The sequence below is a fragment of the Rattus norvegicus genome, chromosome 7 (genome assembly GCF_021556685.1).
Source record: "Rattus norvegicus strain SHRSP/BbbUtx chromosome 7, alternate assembly SHRSP_T2T, whole genome shotgun sequence".
Classification (NCBI taxonomy): domain Eukaryota; kingdom Metazoa; phylum Chordata; class Mammalia; order Rodentia; family Muridae; genus Rattus; species Rattus norvegicus.
In genome coordinates this window covers 88,711,842-88,732,476 of record NC_141540.1, presented here as the reverse complement: position 1 = coordinate 88,732,476, position 20,635 = coordinate 88,711,842, and the positions used below count along the sequence as shown (strand labels likewise).

Below are 20,635 nucleotides of genomic sequence, written 5' to 3'. Positions count from 1 at the left end.
CTGTCTAGTTACGTACTAGCATGCACCCACATGGTATAAAAAGATGCAAGGAGTGGAATGCAGTGTGTCTACTTCATGGCTGAAAGTACAGATGCATTAAATAGCTAAGAGTTGAAGGCGCAATCTGTACACAAGATTGGTGGTATGAGGAAACACCGAGATGAGCTTTATAAATTATTGAATTCTATTGACTCTTGCCTACCTACAAAGGAAATTCCTTTCCTCCAAACTCGACTTTTGCTATCAAAAGAATCTGTTTACCTTTTGACTGAATTATAAACATTGTCTGAGAAGATGACAGTTTTGAAAGTCAGACAAGAATGCTGATTGTGTAAATGGAACTGTAGGGATATGAGAATCCTTATACCCCACTGTGTACTTCTCCATTCACCTTTAACACCTCCGAGGACACGTGTTACTTTCTGAATACAATCATATTCCTTTGAAGAAAGGCCTCTGAATCTAACTGAAGCTATTTCTTCCTGTCCCCTGAAAAATTACAGGAGGTTGTGTCTACAGCAACAATGGAATCTGTTGTAATTGCCTACTTTTATCAGTAAAGGAACTAGATTTTAGGAAAAATCATAGAGTCACAGTAAGGTTCTTGAAAAGCAGATTCAGGTCTTACATTATCACTTGTTTTACTCAATGATTTTTAAAGCCTCTTCTACAAACATTATGTAAGGGAGGGTATGCAAATATGCTGAGCACTAGAATCCTACTCATTGATTACCATTATGGCTTTTATGAGAAAGGTTATTGCTGTATAAGTCAAGCCTCCCTCATACTGGGTTTGAAGGCATTTATTATTAAAGGTTTTGTTTTATTTTGCTTCCAATTCTTTTAGTAACCTTCAGGTTCCTTTCCTAGTAACCATGGAGAAACCATTTTTTAATCCCTCCCATGTGGTTTTTCAGTTTACATGACAGAAATGATTTTTTTATGCTTTTTTTTAAAGGCTGTGTTGGAAGCCAGTAAAACAAAGTATCAGTGCGTGCATGTGCCTGCGCGCCTCTGTGTAAATATGCTTGTATGTGTTTGGTGTGCTCTGTGTTCAATATTTTAATGGATTCCTTGAGAAACACGCAGCATCCCAGCATCCTGTGCTGTTAAAATGAGTATGTGCAGAGTCTCACATACCCTCAGAAAATGTTTTCACAAATATTGATAGCTAATAGATTTTATTAATCTCTTAAGGTATTTTGTTTGCTTGTTTAAATTAAAGCACCTTGTGGAGGCAATTTAACAGGATCTTCAGGCTTTATCCTTTCGCCAAACTTCCCTCATCCGTACCCACACAGCAGGGACTGTGACTGGACCGTCAGTGTCAATGCGGACTATGTTATCTCCTTGGCTTTTATCAGGTGAGTTCTTAAACCTTTCCATGTATATAACAACATCATTTATGGTTAGTTTTGCTTTGGCATTTTTACTACATAAGTTTTTATTTCTTTTAAAAAATTAATACCAACACTAATACTTTACACTGGATGATTTAAAGTTCTTGTTCAGAAAACAGCACTTCTGCAGGGCGGGGTGAGAATCCTCTCCAGATATCCGGGGTGGGAATGATCCAGAGGTCTATTGAAAAGCAAACTTTGATCCCAATTATTTTTAATTTCTCTCTGTACTTAATACTACCGGTTTAAAAACAAATCAGTACCTTTTCTTATGCCGTAAGGTTAAGCAGTCAGAGATTCATTGTTGTTGGTCTCTGCAACAAAACTCTCTCTTCCTGCCGCGGGGGAGTAGTGCTGATATGGAAGAGTCTAATCGCTTTTCATTCTCTCTCTCTCTCTCTCTCTCTCTCTCTCTCTCTCTCTCTCTCTCTCTCTCTCTCTTTCTTCTGTTTTATTTGAAATAAAAAAGAGACTTGGTTTCCTTATGGGAAGGCGATATTTTCTCACAAAATATGACGCCTTTGGATTTAAGATTGGGGGATGCAGGAGCTGGGAGTTTAGGCCAGGGACAGAATAGCCAACCAGCATAGACACAACTGTGGATTCAGTCCCAGGTACCTCAAGGAGTGGTGGGAGGGCGCCTTATATGTTTGCACTGTTTAAATTGCCAGAGTCCTTCCAACTGGAAGTTTTCTTCATGTTTACAAGCAATGCAGTAACAAGTAAGTTTATTATAAGTACCAAAGCTATTATTTTTATCTCTAGTACTTTAAAGAGGGTTGGTGTTTGTGTAAAATATGAAGCTCAAACATAAAATATTTTCTAAAAATTGAAGCCACGTTGAAAAACAGGTAATTCAGAATCACAAAAAATCAAAATATGGAATTGCTATTTCTAGAATTCATACTTTCCAATATGAATACTATATTTATAATTCACATCAATTGAATAATTGATATTTGTTGATGGCAAGACAATGAGAATGAGGTCGTTGATTATTTCAGTATATTATTGCAAGGACTTCCTTGGTAAATAAGATTATTACTCCCATTTTTGGCTATTGTAGAAATTGCATTTTAAGACAATAGAAATTATGAATGTTTGATACATGGCTTTGCTTCTTATAAATTAAGTTAACTAATAAATTGGGACTAAAAGGCTATACTGCAGGAAGTATAGGGCAGAAATTTAATTTTCAATTTTGTCATTTGTGATGTGACATTAAGGAGAACTTTGACTTTTAAGAGTTTCAGTATATTCACTAGCAAAATAAAAACTGCAGGATTGGTATGGCCAAATTTTATAAAAATATCACATCTCATAAGCATACCATTCTCTCAGTGTTTGCATGAAAGGAATCATTGCAGATAAGAACTTAAATTTTCCCAAAGAATTTTTTTCACTATCATCTTCAGTGTTTTACATATTCACATAAGGCAAAGGGAGACATTCAATGAAATATCTGGTATCCACCTTTGAAAATGCCATTTCCAGTGTTCCAAACACGAGAACCCATCACTGTATCCTTTCAAAGCACTTGTTTATGAAGAGCCTCTAACAGTGAGATAGACAAGGAGTTGGTAAAAGTCAAATTTTCTCGATGAAAGTGGAAATTCAGAATGCTGTAGTCCACAAAGGTCAGTGACATCTGCTATTAAATATCACTAGTTACCAAAATTGAGGCCTCTGATCCATTGACAGGATTTAGGACTAACTAGTTGAATTTAGTTGAATAAAGTATTGTTTGGTATGTTTTGATTTATTTTGTTTAATTCTTTAATGCCTTTTAGATGTGAGAAATTTACTAATCCATCCACTTTTCTCCCTGACATTTTATGTACAAATAAACTGACTGGAAACCATTAAGAGTAAAAGAGTCACAGAAACTTGACGTTTTTAATATTGTTTCTTTGAAATAAGTAAATACAAATATGAAGTTACAGCAGATTTCTGATTTATGATTTCATGATTTCTTAATTACTAACCATATGTAAGTGGTACTAACGATATATAAATGGATAATCTAGCTCCCAATTAAATGTAAACCATGATTATTCTGAGATAATACTCACACTTTTTTAAGGTAAAAGTTTATTATGCAAGATATTTTAATACCTATAATGTGAATTTGAATCATCTACAGTGTAAAAGTCATTGTACCACCATCTAAATTTGAAAGTCTATAAATATTATTTCCTTTGAATTATTCTAATAGAAAAATATTCATATATTTTCATCAACAGATATCTAATACAGAATACAGTATTTTGCTGAGTAACTTAAAAACAATATTCATCCGTATTTTTTATTTATTCTGATACCTGATGTATTTCAAAGTGCTGTGTTTTCATGACTAGCAATGAAAGGAGTTAACACTTCTATCATATAAAAATACATTGGAAATTAAAAGCATATATGTATTTCACTTTACTAATGTAAAAAATCTTTCAAAATAATATGTAAGTTGGAAAATGAAGAAATAAAGCCCAAATATACAGCTTATTCCCAAGGCCGTGCCACTTCCCCAACTATCCATTTATCTGGCTTTCCTCTTATGTATGCTGTTAACGTGAGTCTTCTAAATATCAAGAAGACTCTCTCTTTCCTGTGGCTTATTGGCTAGTCATGTCCTGTGAGTGTTTTGTTTGTTTTTTCAGATAAATTTCTTTTCTTTTTTCTTCCTTTTTTATTTGATTTGTAGACCATTTTATTTAAATATATGAACAACCAATGGGCCGCCTGCAATCCGGGTGAACCCTCCACATCTTCCTTGTGCAGTAAAGGAAGACGTTTGGCCTTTGGCAGACTTCTCTGGTTCAGAGAGATACAGAGAAATGTATGTAGGTAGAGAGCAGGTGAAATTCCCCACCCCAACCTGGTTCCCCAAACAAAAGTAACCATTGACCCGTGAGAACACTCAAAGACCATCCTCCCCGGTTTCACACAATATCAATTGTAGGAACAGTCGTGCACAGCAAAGTGTATGCATTTCACAACACAGAAAACCCTTCTTTCAGAGGGCAGACAAGTTACTGGAGATTACAACGCCCAAGTCTGCTGCTCTCGTGATGAGCAACTTACTGGTAAACACACGTCCCAGTGTTGTAAGCAGACACACACATTGAGCACATTTTGCTCTAATTCCAGCTATTTGCAAAGCCTACACAGTGTCTGTCCCTGCCTGTTAACTTACTCATTCTTGACAGATCTGCTTTACTGATTGTACTTTTTAAAAACTAGCAAAGGCATAGGACACAGATTAGCTTGACCGGCACCACTGGGGTATAAGTGTTCTCTATGCCTTACTTGCTACCGTCTCCTCCTTTGGAGATGATTCCCCGTAATGTAATGGTGATCGGGGAATCTGGTGCCCAGGACATAAATACATTTCAGTGGTGGACAGGTGCGGCAAACTTCCATCTCACTGGAGAGAGCTTTTGGGGACTCCAGAGTCTTGGTGGGGTATCCACTGAAGACCTGGGCTTTTCTGGGCTTTCTTGGCCCCTCAATTCACGTTTACAAACGGTTTCTGATATGGAACCACAGGGTTCCTCTTTAATGGTAGAGTTAATGTGTAGGAGTTTTGTTTTGACTGTTGTACCAGATTTATTTGCCAAGATTTATTGTTCTTTGGCTCTATATCTGCTTTGGTAAACACCCTTTTAGTAACACCCACCCCTCCTTCTCTTTTAGTTTTAGCATAGAACCAAACTATGACTTCCTCTATATATACGATGGCCCAGACAGTAATAGTCCATTGATTGGAAGTTTTCAAGACAGCAAGTTACCAGAAAGAATAGAGAGCAGTTCAAACACCATGCACTTGGCTTTTCGGAGCGACGGATCTGTCAGTTACACTGGATTTCATTTAGAGTATAAAGGTGAGTGTGTACATTCAGTCTTAGCATCCTGATTAAACTGGAATGATGTTTACAGGTTAATAATTTTGCACTGGGTGTTGTTAGCTTTAGTTGTATGTGCTGTGTAGAGCTTAATCTCACAAAAGAGCTCTCATGTGGTTTCCCATCAGCGAGCAGGAAATTAGCATTTCTCTAATTACTGTCTCAAAGACATGTAAGTAGCAAACGGATTACTAATTAGTATATTGTGATAGCAGGCTAAGGCCACAAAATATTGAAAGATAAAAGCTACGTTATTGGGGGAACTTAGGTTTAATTAAAGTACCTTGTTTCAGAGATGTCTTTCAGCCAAAGAGAACAAATAGAATTCTATTTTAAAACTTCTAAATATTTTAAATATGTTGATATTATATAAGAGAGTTAGCAAAATGTGATAGCAATGCCTCTGAAAAATAATTTTTATACTTGCTTTAGAATGTCCATGGATATTTTATAAATTTTGTCTTCTGAATCATAGACTATTTTGTAACTTAATGATTAATTAGATCTAGTTTTAAGCTCACATTAATACATAAAAGACAAATTGTGTTAATTTTTTATTATGATGTGGTATTTTAATATAAATATATATGATGTAGTATTTAAATGTGTATCTTCATGTACTTTATTTTTGCAGATTGTTGTATGTGTGTGCATGTTCTTAAGTATGTGTGCAGCAGTACATGCCCCTATGTGATTGGGCACTGAAACCAGAGGAGAGTATACTGTTTGCTGCTCTATTGTTTTCTAACTTATTCTCATGTGATAGGATCTATCTCTGAATCTGGAACTCCCAAGTTTGGCTAGACTAATTTCTAGCCATCCTCAATAACCTACCTACATTTACTATTGGGGTTATAAGTTGCCTTGTGCCTTTTTGCCAATGTCTTAAGAATGCATACTAGGTCCCTGTATTTCCATGAAAAGTGTTCTTACTCACTGAGCCAGCAATCTGTATCCAACATTAATTTTAATAATGAAATTATGCAAAAGAAAGTAATTTTAAAGCATCCACCCAGTAAATACAGTTGATATAATAGCATATTTCTTTATAAAATTAATCCTTTATTATTGTTTTTAAAATTCAAATATCACATTTTTAATGTAAATTCTTTTATTATTTGGTATCAGACCTGAGGTTCTTCCATTTACAACTCATGATAGAAACTCCTACAAATTCTTTTGGATCTATAAGTATGGAAAGGAAATATTCACAGGTCAGCAAGTAAAAACTTATTTATTATCATTTGGGGATGCATGCAAAGATGCCAAGGCCAGTGATAAATCCTAAACATAAACATAGATAAAATGTGATTTCAGTTGAAACCTTGAGCCTTCTCTGTGGCATCCGTTCCACAGGGCTAGGTAATAAATGACCTGTCCATAGTAGTGAACCAGCTACTTGCACAGGCAATGAGGATTTGGGGTTAGAGCTTCTTATTAGAGTTTTCTGCAAGTGTTAGTTGATCTGACCCTGAAGGTGGCAGGATTTTTTTCAGAAGTTGGCTAAAACTATAGTTGTGACTTGATAGTTATTGGTGTTTCTAAGAATTGGTCTTCAGTATCATATGATACTGAAAGGATGGTCTCCTTACTCTCTGATAGGACTCTGCTCAACAGCTCGGGGGAAATTATAATCAACACTAGGGATAGCTGCCAGACATCCTTGCTTTGTAATTTTTTTGAGAATATATAACTTCTTCATTCCTCCAAACCGTCTCATGTCTTATGACCTCCTGTTCTTTAAGATTCACGGCTTCCCCCAGTGAACGTGATTGTTGGGGGGACAGCGAAAATGAGGGGAGAATGGGGAGGGGAACACCCATAAAGAAGGGGAGGGGGAGGGATTAGGGGGATGTTTGCCCGGAAACCGGGAAAGGGAATAACACTCGAAATGTAAATAAGAAATACTCAAGTTAATAAAAAAAAAAATTCACGGCTTCCCTTTCAGTCTCGTGATTTTAAACCTTATGTCTTCCCAAACCTGGTACCATTGCTTAACTTTTCCTTTTTGGAATACTTATACATACTTTGATACTTTCTAATTGTGGTGAGCTGAATAAAAATCATCCTATAAACTCATCTATTTGAATACTTGTCAGAAGGATTAGGATGTGTAGCCTTCTTGGACTAGGCATAGATTTCATTAAGGGTAAGCTTTGAGATTTTAAACATCCATTTTAAGTCTAGACCCTCTTCCCCTTTCTTGGCCCAATGACCAGGATGCAGCTCTCAGCTACTACTCAAGCAACATGAGTATTGCCATACTACTATCATGCTTCCTGACATGATTTTAACAGATTAAACTGTCAACAAGCACCCATTTAAATATTTTCCTTAATAAGACCTGAGTTGGCCATGCTGTCTCCTCATGGCAATAGAACAGGAACTAAGGCATTTATTACACAATCTATACTTCATCTGATTTCCATACAATCATTTTATTTTCATCATTTATATATTGCGGATTTTCTTCATTCTTTTAAGAGTTCAACAATATTAGAAACATACACACATACACGATTTATTTATTTATTTATTTTAATTTATTTATTAATATAACTGTATTTTAGTTAATTTCTGTTTAATTTCTGATAAATAAGTTATTCTAGTTTTTACTACTGCAAAGGAATGATAAAAGGAAAAACACCCTTTTATGAGTCCATGTGACTATATATGTAAGAATATTATTGAGACATTTGTGTTTGTGATAGCAGGACTATTAAGTCAAAGAGTATAAAATACTTCAAATTAATTGCATGTTGCCAGGTTTTAAAAAATAAATCGAAGGAACTACAAGACAGCTAACAAAGTACAAAACTGATGTGCAATTTTGGTTTTGTTTCTAGAAGCACTGGCATTTCCTTCATAAAGATTAGGATTCTGAGTGTTAGGAATGGACATGAAAGACTCTACAAAGATGTTGGGTGTCACAAGGGAAACCTAACTTAAAATGGTTTTTAAAGCTAATTGAAGAAGGGTCCCTAAATTAAAGTAAATTGAAGAAATCCACAAATCTTCTGGCTAAGAACTTAGAAGTTGCCAATGACTGTTGGAAAAGACAGATAAAAGAGGGCTAAAAAGCACAACTGGATGCCCTTGAGAAAGGGCTATTTTCAGAGTGCCTGGATGGACAGCAAAGAAATCAAACCAACCACTTAAATAAAAATTTATTGACAATAAATAATTTTATACATTAAAAAAGAACCCTTAACACACACACAAAAAAATAAATCATTGCGAGGCTTTTCCCATTCACACTAAACTTCAGTGGGTTAGAATTTGAAAAACTTAAGAGATTTGAATAATTAATAACATTGTTAAACCTCATTGTTATTAATTCTTTGACAATTTATTAATTTTGCCCAAGAAGTATTAAGTTGAACCTATCTATTTTGCACACTGACAGCTTCTTGTTAGATTTGTGCATTGCTACAATCACAAACTTTTAAATTTATTTTATTTATAGAAAATGTTTTATGTCATGGGAGTCCATATGGTATATATGTCATTTATGTTACAATTAATATTTGAATTCCACTTATGGTTAAAATGAGCATTGTATTTTATCTCTGTATTCCTATGTTGGACAAGTATCTAAAAATTTGTATTATATTTAAATATCACTTTCCTTTATCATTTATCCCTTTTATGTCTTGTTTAAAAGTACCCTTCTCAAATTTGCAGTTTCATACACATATCTTCTTGTAATTATTCTAATGTTTAGAAATGTGCTTTCCACTTTCCAGTCATTAACTTATTTGTTATTTTCTGTAAGCCAGTACTCTAATTTCACGTTTACTATGTAATTAATCAAGTGCTTTAGCACCACTTCCTACCAGACAACACCATTGCCATCAACTCTCCCATCCCTGTGTTATTTTTCAGCTTTCTAGTCTGTTCCATTGACTTCTTTGTCTCTAGACAGAAAGAGTTTCAGAGCAATAAGACAACCAGGATAAAAATGTACTATCTGTATGTCAGATTGTTTTTTTTTAAATTGGTATGTCAAAATATCAACAGATTTGCTTTAAAGAAGAAAAGTTTTACATTAATCATGGCTTCAGAGTTTTCCAGTCCTAGGCAGGATCGGAGCCTTTGCTGCAGACATTGAGTTGCTCACCTCACAGTAGCTTGGAAAGAAAAAGAAACAAGGGAATTTAGTGTGAGACACAGTTACAGTCTCTCAGGGCATGGAACTCTCTTTCCCTGCTTTTCCTCCTTTGCCCCACTTCCTAAAATTTCAACAATATCTCCCTCAATTGGTAACTAAGCCCAAGGTAATGAGCTTAACAACAATTCAGTTAAGTTTTTTTTTATTAAGCCCTTAATGCCTGTCACAACATTTTGAACCTTGAATTCAATTTTAGAATTAAGCTTCTTCTACACATTGCATTTGATTGCCACCATGTTGAACTAATAAATCATTTGGGAATAAATTGATGTATGACATTTAATCTTCTCATCTATTAATACAACCAGTCTCTCAATTTACTCGTGTTTGCATTCATGTCTTTCAGTAATGGTTTATAATTTTCTCTATAAGTTCTTTCTCACTTTAATTAAAATGTCATAGATTTAACAGGTAATAAGCAATGTCTTTATTATTAGATTTTTCTCAATCTTCTTAAGAATGAAGGCATGCTGACAGTTAAAATTTCTTCAGATATTCCAGTTGTTCTTAAACCTTCTATTGTTATAAAATTTTTGTAGTATTTTGGTCTGTCCACAGAAACAGAAGTGCTTCTGTTTCTTTCTGTTCTATTTCCATTTCATTTCTATTGCTTTGCTTAGTTAATTGTCTGCTTTGGAACCTCAGTAACATGTTAAATGCCAGCAGTTATCAATATCAATCTTGTATCCTAGATGATAATTTCAAATGAACCAAATTCAAACCTGAAGGTATGATAGTTACTCTTGATTGGTAACCATGCTAATAAAGACATACTTTTATAAAAAGATCTTGCCATATTCAGACTAATTTTTTTAAAGAAATGTGCATTAAAATCATTTCCTCCCATGAATAACATTTTAGGAAAAAGCAGTTTAAGTATATTGCCTAAAGTCATATGACTGATCAAAAATGTGATCCCACTTCTTCTCAATAGTCCTGTCTCTTATCCATTGAGTAGTGTTACCTGGAGCTATTATTTGAAAAGTATAAATCCATCCTTCTTATATTCTGGCTAAAGACTTTCACATATACTAAATGAAAGGACTCTTAAGAGACAAAATGCTGTCCATTTTATTCACACCCCCATATTTATTGTCTAGAGTAGTCCCTACACAAAGGAGCTATGCAAAGATTCCTTTGTCACTTGCTCAATTTTGAGCATCATAAAAGGATTTTTATTTAGTTATTGGTTTGTTTACATGTATAATAATTAGGGTTACATTATAGTAACTTTCTTGACATGTAAGCAACCTTAGAAAGTAGTTGCTCCTCTATGTTGTTCAGAGGAATTTAATTTTTGAATATATATATATATATATTTGAATATATATGTAGTGTGTATATATATTCAAATATATATAGTGTTTGTATGTATACACACACACACAAGGTCAAAAGCTTATGCATACATCTGCAAAGAAGGAAAGGAGGAAGGGTAGGAAAGATGAGAAAATTGAATAAGGAAGAGGTGACATTAATTTATACCTAGATCTAGCTTCTACTGTGAGTTCTTATTTAGGATACATTGCCCAAAATTCACAGAATGAAAAATAGATGAATGGTATCTCATAGAAATGCTCAGGGTGCTCTGTATCCAAATCCCGTTGGGGAGAGAGCTGGACCCTCAGAAGTGCAGACAATCCTGAGAGTTCAGGGGAGACTACCACTTCTGCTCACATTCCTGGCCCAAGAGGAACCTGCCTAGTGCCCTCTGGATACAGGAACCTAGGAGCATTCACCAGCAAGAACCTTCTTGTTTCTGTCTGCTCCCAGAACTGAACCAGTTCCACAGCTCTCTGTACCCAAGTCCCATGGAGAAGAGAGCTGGACTCTCAGAAGTGCGAACAATCTTGAGAGCTCAGAGGATACAACTACCTCTGCTCACATTCCTGACCCAAGAGGAACCCTTCTAGGGCCCTCTGTATCCTCTGGGCACAGGAACCTAGGTGCAGTCAGGGGCAGGACACTCACTTTTCTCCCTGCACCCAGAGCTGCAAGCCAATTACCAGGAGCATCTACACACCTGAGAGCAGAGGTAAGACCAATTCTTCTGTACCAAACAACCCGCCTGGAGGCTTCAGGTCACACAAACCCAGAACAGCTCTCTGTTCCCAGATATGGCTGAAAGAAAACAGGTTGACAGGAGTGCTAGCTAATACACAGGCCTATAGGAGGGTCAAGCCACTTCCAGAGACAGCAAGACAAGCTAACACCAAAGACGGCCTGATGGCGAGAGGCAAGCACAGGAACCTAAGTAACAGAAACCAAGACTACTAGACAACATCAGAGGCCAGTTCTAGCACCAAAGCAAATACTGGAAATCCAAACACATCTGAGAAGCAAGATTTGGATTTAAAATCACATCTCATGCTGATGACAGAAGACTTTATGAAGAATAAAAATAATTCCCTTAAAGATGTACAGGATACTGGTTGCTGCCGCTGCAGAGAGCCCGTGGGCAGCACCCCACGAGCGAACTTGAGCCTCGGGACCACAGGTAAGACCAACTTTTCTGCTGCAAGAAAGCTGCCTGGTGAGCTTGGGATACACGGAAGCAGAATTCCTCTAGGACCGGGCACGTTCTGTGTTTACCGGAAGTCCCACACCCGCGGATCCCGGCCCGCAGCAGCTCTCTGCTCCCAGACCCCGTGAGAGAGAGAGACCCAACCGCCTGGTCAGGTGGGCACTCCTGAGGCTGCAGAGCGGAAGAGACCACCAACACTGCTCACCCCTGCCCACATCCCTGGCCCAAGAGGAAACTGTATAAGGCCTCTGGGCTCCCGTGGGGGAGGGCCCAGGAGCGGGAGGACCCCTGCCTGAGACACCGCGGGAACCTGAAGGAAACAGACCAGATAAACAGTTCTCTGCACCCAAATCCCGTGGGAGGGAGAGCTAAGCCTTCAGAGAGGCAGACAAGCCTGGGAAACCAGAAGAGACTGCTCTCTGCACACACATCTCGGAGGCCAGAGGAAAAAGCCAAAGACCATCTGGAACCCTGGTGCACTGAAGCTCCCGGAAGGGGCGGCACAGGTCTTCCTGGTTGCTGCCACTGCAGAGAGCGCGTGGGCAGCACCCCACGAGCAAACTTAGGCCTCGGGACCACAGGTAAGACCAAATTTTCTGCTGCAAGAAAGCTGCCTGGTGAACTCAAGACACAGGCCCACAGGAACAGCTGAAGACCTGTAGAGAGGAAAAACTACACGCCCGAAAGCAGAACACTCTGTCCCCATAACTGACTGGAAGAGAGGAAAACAGGTCTACAGCACTCCTGACACACAGGCTTATAGGACAGTCTAGCCACTGTCAGAAATAGCAGAACAAAGTAACACTAGAGATAATCTGATGGCGAGAGGCAAGCGCAGGAACCCAAGCAACAGAAACCAAGACTACATGGCACCATCGGAGCCCAATTCTCCCACCAAAACAAACATGGAATATCCAAACACACCAGAAAAGCAAGATCTAGTTTCAAAATCATTTTTGATCATGATGCTGGAGGACTTCAAGAAAGACATGAAGAACTCCCTTAGAGAACAAGTAGAAGCCTACAGAGAGGAATCGCAAAAATGCCTGAAAGAATTCCAGGAAAACATAAATAAACAAGTAGAAGCCCATAGAGAGGAGACACAAAAATCCCTGAAAGAATTCCAGGAAAACACAATCAAACAGTTGAAGGAATTAAAAATGGAAATAGAAGCAATGAAGAAAGAACACATGGAAACAACCCTGGATATAGAAAACCAAAAGAAGAGACAAGGAGCTGTAGATACAAGCTTCACCAACAGAATACAAGAGATGGAAAAGAGAATGCCAGGAGCAGAAGATTCCATAGAAATCGTTGACTCAACTGTCAAAGATAATGTAGAGCGGAAAAAGCTACTGGTCCAAAACATACAGGAAATCCAGGACTCAATGAGAAGATCAAACCTAAGGATAATAGGTATAGAAGAGAGTGAAAACTCCCAGCTCAAAGGACCAGTAAATATCTTCAACAAAATCATAGAAGAAAACTTCCCTAACCTAAAAAAAGAGATACCCATAGACATAAAAGAAGCCTACAGAACTCCAAATAGATTGGACCAGAAAAGAAATACCTCCCGTCACATAATTGTCAAAACACCAAATGCACAAAATAAAGAAAGAATATTAAAAGCAGTAAGGGAAAAAGGTCAAGTAACATATAAAGGCAGACCTATCAGAATCACACCAGACTTCTCGCCAGAAACTATGAAGGCCAGAAGATCCTGGACTGATGTCATACAGACCCTAAGAGAACACAAATGCCAGCCCAGGTTACTGTATCCAGCAAAACTCTCAATTAACATTGATGGAGAAACCAAGATATTCCATGACAAAACCAAATATACACAATATCTTTCTACAAATCCAGCACTACAAAGGATAATAAATGGTAAAGCCCAACATAAGGAGGCAAGCTATACCCTAGAAGAAGCAAGAAACTAATCGTCTTGGCAACAAAACAAAGAGAATGAAAGCACACAAACATAACCTCACTTCCAAATATGAATATAACGGGAAGCAATAATCACTATTCCTTAACATCTCTCAATATCAATGGCCTCAACTCCCCAATAAAAAGACATAGATTAACAAACTGGATACGCAACGAGGACCCTGCATTCTGCTGCCTACAGGAAACACACCTCAGAGACAAAGACAGACACTACCTCAGAGTGAAAGACTGGAAAACAACTTTCCAAGCAAATGGTCAGAAGAAGCAAGCTGGAGTAGCCATTCTAATACCAAATAAAATCAATTTTCAACTAAAAGTCATCAAAAAAGATAAGGAAGGACACTTCATATTCATCAAAGGAAAAATCCACCAAGATGAAGTCTCAATCCTAAATATTTATGCCCCAAATACAAGGGCACCTACATATGTAAAAGAAACCTTACTAAAGCTCAAAACACACATTGCACCTCACACAATAATAGTGGGAGATTTCAACACCCCACTCTCATCACTGGACAGATCATGGAAACAGAAATTAAACAGAGATGTAGACAGACTAAGAGAAGTCATGAGCCAAATGGACTTAACGGATATTTATAGAACATTCTATCCTAAAGCAAAAGGATATACCTTCTTCTCAGCTCCTCATGGTACTTTCTCCAAAATTGACCATATAATTGGTCAAAAACGGGCCTCAACAGGTACAGAAGATAGAAATAATCTCATGTGTGCTATCGGACCACCACGGCCTAAAACTGGTCTTCAATAACAATAAGGGAAGAGTGCCCACATATACGTGGAAATTGAACAATGCTCTACTCAATGATAACCTGGTCAAGGAAGAAATAAAGAAAGAAATTAAAAACTTTTTAGAATTTAATGAAAATGAAGGTACAACATACCCAAACTTGTGGGACACAATGAAAGCTGTGCTAAGAGGAAAACTCATAGCGCTGAGTGCCTGCAGAAAGAAACAGGAAAGAGCATATGTCAGCAGCTTGACAGCACACCTAAAAGCTCTAGAACAAAAAGAAGCAAATACACCCAGGAGGAGTAGAAGGCAGGAAATAATCAAACTCAGAGCTGAAATCAACCAAGTAGAAACAAAAAGGACCATAGAAAGAATCAACAGAACCAAAAGTTGGTTCTTTGAGTAAATCAACAAGATAGATAAACCCTTAGCCAGACTAACGAGAGGACACAGAGAGTGTGTCCAAATTAACAAAATCAGAAATGAAAAGGGAGAGATAACTACAGAATCAGAGGAAATTAAAAAAAATCATCAGATCTTACTATAAAAGCCTATATTCAACAAAACTTGAAAATCTTCAGGAAATGGACAATTTCCTAGACAGATACCAGGTATCGAAGTTAAATCAGGAACAGATAAACCAGTTAAACAACCCCATAACTCCTAAGGAAATAGAAGCAGTCATTAAAGGTCTCCCAACCAAAAAGAGCCCAGGTCCAGACGGGTTTAGTGCAGAATTCTATCAAACCTTCATAGAAGACCTCATACCAATATTATCCAAACTATTCCACAAAATTGAAACATATGGAGCCCTACCGAATTCCTTCTACTAAGCCACAATTACTCTTATACCTAAACCACACAAAGACCCAACAAAGAAAGAGAACTTCAGACCAATTTCCCTTATGAATATCGACGCAAAAATACTCAATAAAATTCTGGCAAACCGAATTCAAGAGCACATCAAAACAATCATCTACCATGATCAAGTAGGCTTCATCCCAGGCATGCAGGGATGGTTTAATATACGGAAAACCATCAACGTGATCCATTATATAAACAAACTAAAAGAACAAAACCACATGATCATTTCATTAGATGCTGAGAAAGCATTTGACAAAATTCAACACCCCTTCATGATAAAAGTCCTGGAAAGAATAGGAATTCAAGGCCCATACCTAAACATAGTAAAAGCCATATACAGCAAACCAGTTGCTAACATTAAACTAAATGGAGAGAAACTTGAAGCAATCCCACTAAAATCAGGGACTAGACAAGGCTGCCCACTCTCTTCCTACTTATTCAATATAGTTCTGAATTTCTAGCCAGAGCAATCAGACAACAAAAGGAGATCAAGGGGATACAGATCGGAAAAGAAGAGGTCAAAATATCACTATTGCAGACAACATGATAGTATATTTAAGTGATCCCAAAAGTTCCACCAGAGAACTACTAAAGCTGATAAACAACTTCAGCAAAGTGGCTGGGTATAAAATTAACTCAAATAAATCAGTTGCCTTCCGCTATACAAAAGAGAAACAAGCCAAGAAAGAAATTAGGGAAACGACACCCTTCATAATAGACTCAAATAATATAAAGTACCTCGGTGTGACTTTAACCAAGCAAGTAAAAGATCTGTACAATAAGAACTTCAAGACACTGAGGAAAGAAATTGAAGAAGACCTCAGAAGACGGAAAGATCTCCCATGCTCATGGATTGGCAGGATTAATATAGTAAAAATGGCCATTTTACCAAAAGCAATCTACAGATTCAATGCAATCCCCATCAAAATACCAATCCAATTCTTCAAAGAGTTAGACAGAACAATTTGCAAATTCATCTGGAATAACAAAAAACCCAGGATAGCTAAAGCTATCCTCAACATTAAAAGGACTTCAGGGGGAATCACTATCCCTGAACTCAAGCAGTATTACAGAGCAATAGTGATAAAAACTGCATGGTATTGGTACAGAGACAGACAGATAGACCAATGGAATAGAATTGAAGACCCAGAAATGAACGCACACACCTATGGTCACTTGATTTTTGACCAAGGAGCCAAAACCATCCAATGGAAAAAAGATAGCATTTTCAGCAAATGGTGCTGGTTCTACTGGAGGGCAACATGTAGAAGAATGCAGATCGATCCATCCTTATCACCCTGTACAAAGCTTAAGTCCAAGCGGATCAAGGACCTACACATCAAACCAGACACACTCAAACTAATAGAAGAAAAACTAGGGAAGCATCTGGAACACATGGGCACTGGAAAAAATTTCCTGAACAAAACACCAATGGCTTATGCTCTAAGATCAAGAATCGACAAATGGGATCTCATAAAACTGCAAAGCTTCTGTAAGGCAAAGGACACTGTGATTAGGACAAAACGGCAACCAACAGATTGGGAAAAGATCTTTACCAATCCTACAACAGATAGAGGTCTTATATCCAAAATATACAAAGAACTCAAGAAGTTAGACCGCAGGGAAACAAATAACCCTATTAAAAAATGGGGTTCAGAGCTAAACAAAGAATTCACAGCTGAGGAATGCCGAATGGCTGAGAAACACCTAAAGAAATGTTCAACATCTTTAGTCATAAGGGAAATGCAAATCAAAACAACCCTGAGATTTCACCTCACACCAGTGAGAAGGGCTAAGATCAAAAACTCAGGTGACAGCAGATGCTGGCGAGGATGTGGAGAAAGAGGAACACTCCTCCATTGTTGGTGGGATTGCAGACTGGTAAAACCATTCTGGAAATCAGTCTGGAGGTTCCTCAGAAAATTGGACATTGAACTGCCTGAGGATCCAGCTATACCTCTCTTGGGCATATACCCAAAAGATGCCTCAACATATAAAAGAGACACGTGCTCCACTATGTTCATTGCAGCCTTATTTATTATAGCCAGAAACTGGAAAGAACCCAGATCCCCTTCAACAGAGGAATGGATACAGAAAATGTGGTACCTCTACACAATGGAATATTACTCAGCTATCAAAAACAACGAGTTTATGAAATTCGTAGGCAAATGGTTGGAACTGGAAAATATCATCCTGAGTGAGCTAACCCAATCACAGAAAGACATACATGGTATGCACTCATTGATAAGTGGCTATTAGCCCAAATGCTTGAATTACCCTAGATCCCTAGAACAAACAAAACTCAAGAAGGATGATCAAAATGTGAATGCTTCACTCCTTCTTTAAATGAAGAAAAAGAATACCCTTGGCAGGGAAGGGAGAGGCAAAGATTAAAACAGAGACTGAAGGAACACTCATTCAGAGCCTGCCCCACATGAGTCCCATACATATACAGCCACCCAATTAGACAAGATGGATGAAGCAAAGAAGTGCAGACCGACAGGAGCCAGATGTAGATCGCTCCTGAGAGACACAGCCAGAATACAGCAAATACAGAGGCGAATGCCAGCAGCAAACCACTGAACTGAGAATAGGTCCCCCGTTGAAGGAATCAGAGAAAGAACTGGAAGAGCTTGAAGGGGCTCGAGACCCCATATGAACAACAATGCCAAGCAACCAGAGCTTCCAGGGACTAAGCCACTAACTAAAGACTATACATGGACTGACCCTGGACTCTGACCTCATAGGTAGCAATGAATATCCTAGTAAGAGCACCAGTGGAAGGGGAAGCCCTGGGTCCTGCTAAGACTGAACCCCCAGTGAACTAGACTGGTGGGTGGAGGGCGGCAATGCGGGGAGGGTTGGGAGGGGAACACCCATAAGGAAGGGGAGGGGGGAGGGGGATGTTTGTCCGGAAACGGGAAAGGGAATAACACTTGAAATGTATATAAGAAATACTCAAGTTAATAAAAAAAAAAAAGATGTACAGGATAACACAGGGTAAACAAGTAGAAGTCCTTATAAAGGAAACACAAAATCTCTTAAAGAATTACAACCAAATGGGTGATGGAATTGAACAAAATGATCCAAAATTGAAAAATGGGAAAAGAAACAATAAAGAAATCACAAAGGGAGACGACCCTAGAGATAGAAAACCTTGGAAAGAATTCAAGAGTCATAGATGCAAGCATCCCCAACAGAATACAAGAGATAGAAGAGAGAATCCCAGAGGCAGGAGATACCATAGAAAACATTGGTGCAACTGTCAAAGATAATGTAAAGTAAAAAATGTTCCTAACCCCAAACATCCAGGAAATCTAGGACACAAACCTGAAGATAATAGGTATAGAAGAGAACAAAGACTCCCAACATAAAGGACCTGTAAATATCTTCAACAAAATTATAGAAGAAAACTTCCCTAATCTAAAGAATAGGAACTATTCTACAGAACTCCAAATAGATTGGACCAGAAAAGAAATTCCTCCCAATATATAATAGTCAAAACACCAAATGCACAAAACGAAAAAAGAATATTAAAAGTGATAAGGGAAAAAGGTCAAGTAACAAATAAAGGCAGACCTATCAGAATTGCACCAAACTTCTTACAAGAGTCTATGAAAGTCAGAAGATTCTGGGCCGATGTCATACAGACCCAAAGAGACCACAGATGCCAACCTGGGCTACTATATCTACTAAAACTCTCAATTAACGTAAGTGGAGAAACCAAATCTTCCATGACAAAATGAAATTTATACAGTATCTTTCCACAAATCCAGCCGTAAAAAGAATAATAAATGGAAAATCCAACACAAGGAGGGAAACTACACCCTAGGAAAAGCAAGAAAGAAATCTCCTTGCATCGAAAATAAAGAAGAAAGCCACAAAAATGTAATTCCGGGGTTGGGGATTTAGCTCAGTGGTAGAGCGCTTGCCTAGGAAGTGCAAGGCCCTGGGTTCGGTCCCCAGTTCCGAAAAAAAAAAAAAGAACCAAAAAAAAATGTAATTCCACCTCTAACAACAAAAATGACAGAAAACACCAATCACTATTCCTTAATATCTCTTAACATCAACGGACTCAATTCCCCAATAAACAGACATAGACTAACAGACTGGATACATAAAGAGGACCCAGCATTTTGCTGCATACAGGAAATACATCTCAGTGACAAAGACAGACACTATCTCAGAGTAAAAGGCTGGAAAACAATCTTCCAAGTAAATGGTCCCAAGAAACAAGCTGAAGTAGCTATTCTAATATCGAATAAAATCTACATTCAACCAAAAGTTATCAAAAAAGGTAAGGAAGGACATTTCATAATTATCAAAGGAAAAAATCCACCAAGATGAACTCTCCATCCTAAATATCTATGCTCCAAATGCAAGGGCACCTACATTCATAAAAGAATCCTCACTAAACGTGATTGTTGGGGGGAAGGCGGCAATGGGGGGAGGATGGGGAGGGGAACACCCATAAAGAAGGGGAGGGCGAGGGATTAGGGGGATGATTGCCCGGAAACCAGGAAAGGGAATAACACTCGAAATGTAAATAAGAAATACTCAAGTTAATAAAAAAAAAGTGCCAAAAAAAAAAAAAAAGAATCCTCACTAAAGCTCAAAGTACCTCACACAATAACACAATAATAGTGGGAGATTTCACCACCTCACTATTATCAATGGACAGATCTTGGAAACAGAAATTAAACAGAGACATAGAGAAACTAAGAGAAGTTATGAACCAAATGAATTTAACATATATTTATAGAACATTTCATCCTAAAACAAAAGAATGTACCTTTTTCTCAGCACCGCATGGTGCCATCTCCAAAACTGACCATATAATTGGTAGCAAAACAGGCCTCAGCACATACAAGAAGATTGAAATAATCCCATGCATGGTATCAGTTCACCACAGTCTAAGGCTGGTCTTCAATAACAACAAAAACAACAGAAAGCCCACATACATATGGAAGTTGAACAATGCTCTACTCAATGACAACTTGGTCAAGGAAAAATAAAGAAAGAAATTAAAGATTTTTTAGAACTTAATGAAAATGAAAGCACAACATACCCAAA

General features: G+C 37.7%; 1 protein-coding gene and 1 long non-coding RNA gene across 3 annotated transcripts in view; one reads left to right on the top strand and one right to left on the bottom strand.

Annotated features, from left to right (window-relative positions):
* The window catches only part of Csmd3 (CUB and Sushi multiple domains 3), a 1,310,498-nt gene that overhangs the window by 988,471 nt on the left and 301,392 nt on the right, over positions 1-20,635 (top strand). The window contains exons 29-30 of the mRNA XM_087559497.1: positions 1,226-1,364; positions 5,094-5,281. Of these exons, the coding sequence (XP_087415623.1) occupies positions 1,226-1,364; positions 5,094-5,281 (327 nt within the window). The remainder of the gene's footprint in view (positions 1-1,225; positions 1,365-5,093; positions 5,282-20,635) is intronic.
* The window catches only part of LOC120093811 (uncharacterized), a 64,157-nt gene continuing 52,788 nt past the window's right edge, over positions 9,267-20,635 (bottom strand). For both annotated transcript variants that reach the window (XR_015624799.1, XR_015624798.1), the window contains one exon: positions 9,267-9,432. This is a non-coding gene — a long non-coding RNA (uncharacterized LOC120093811). The remainder of the gene's footprint in view (positions 9,433-20,635) is intronic.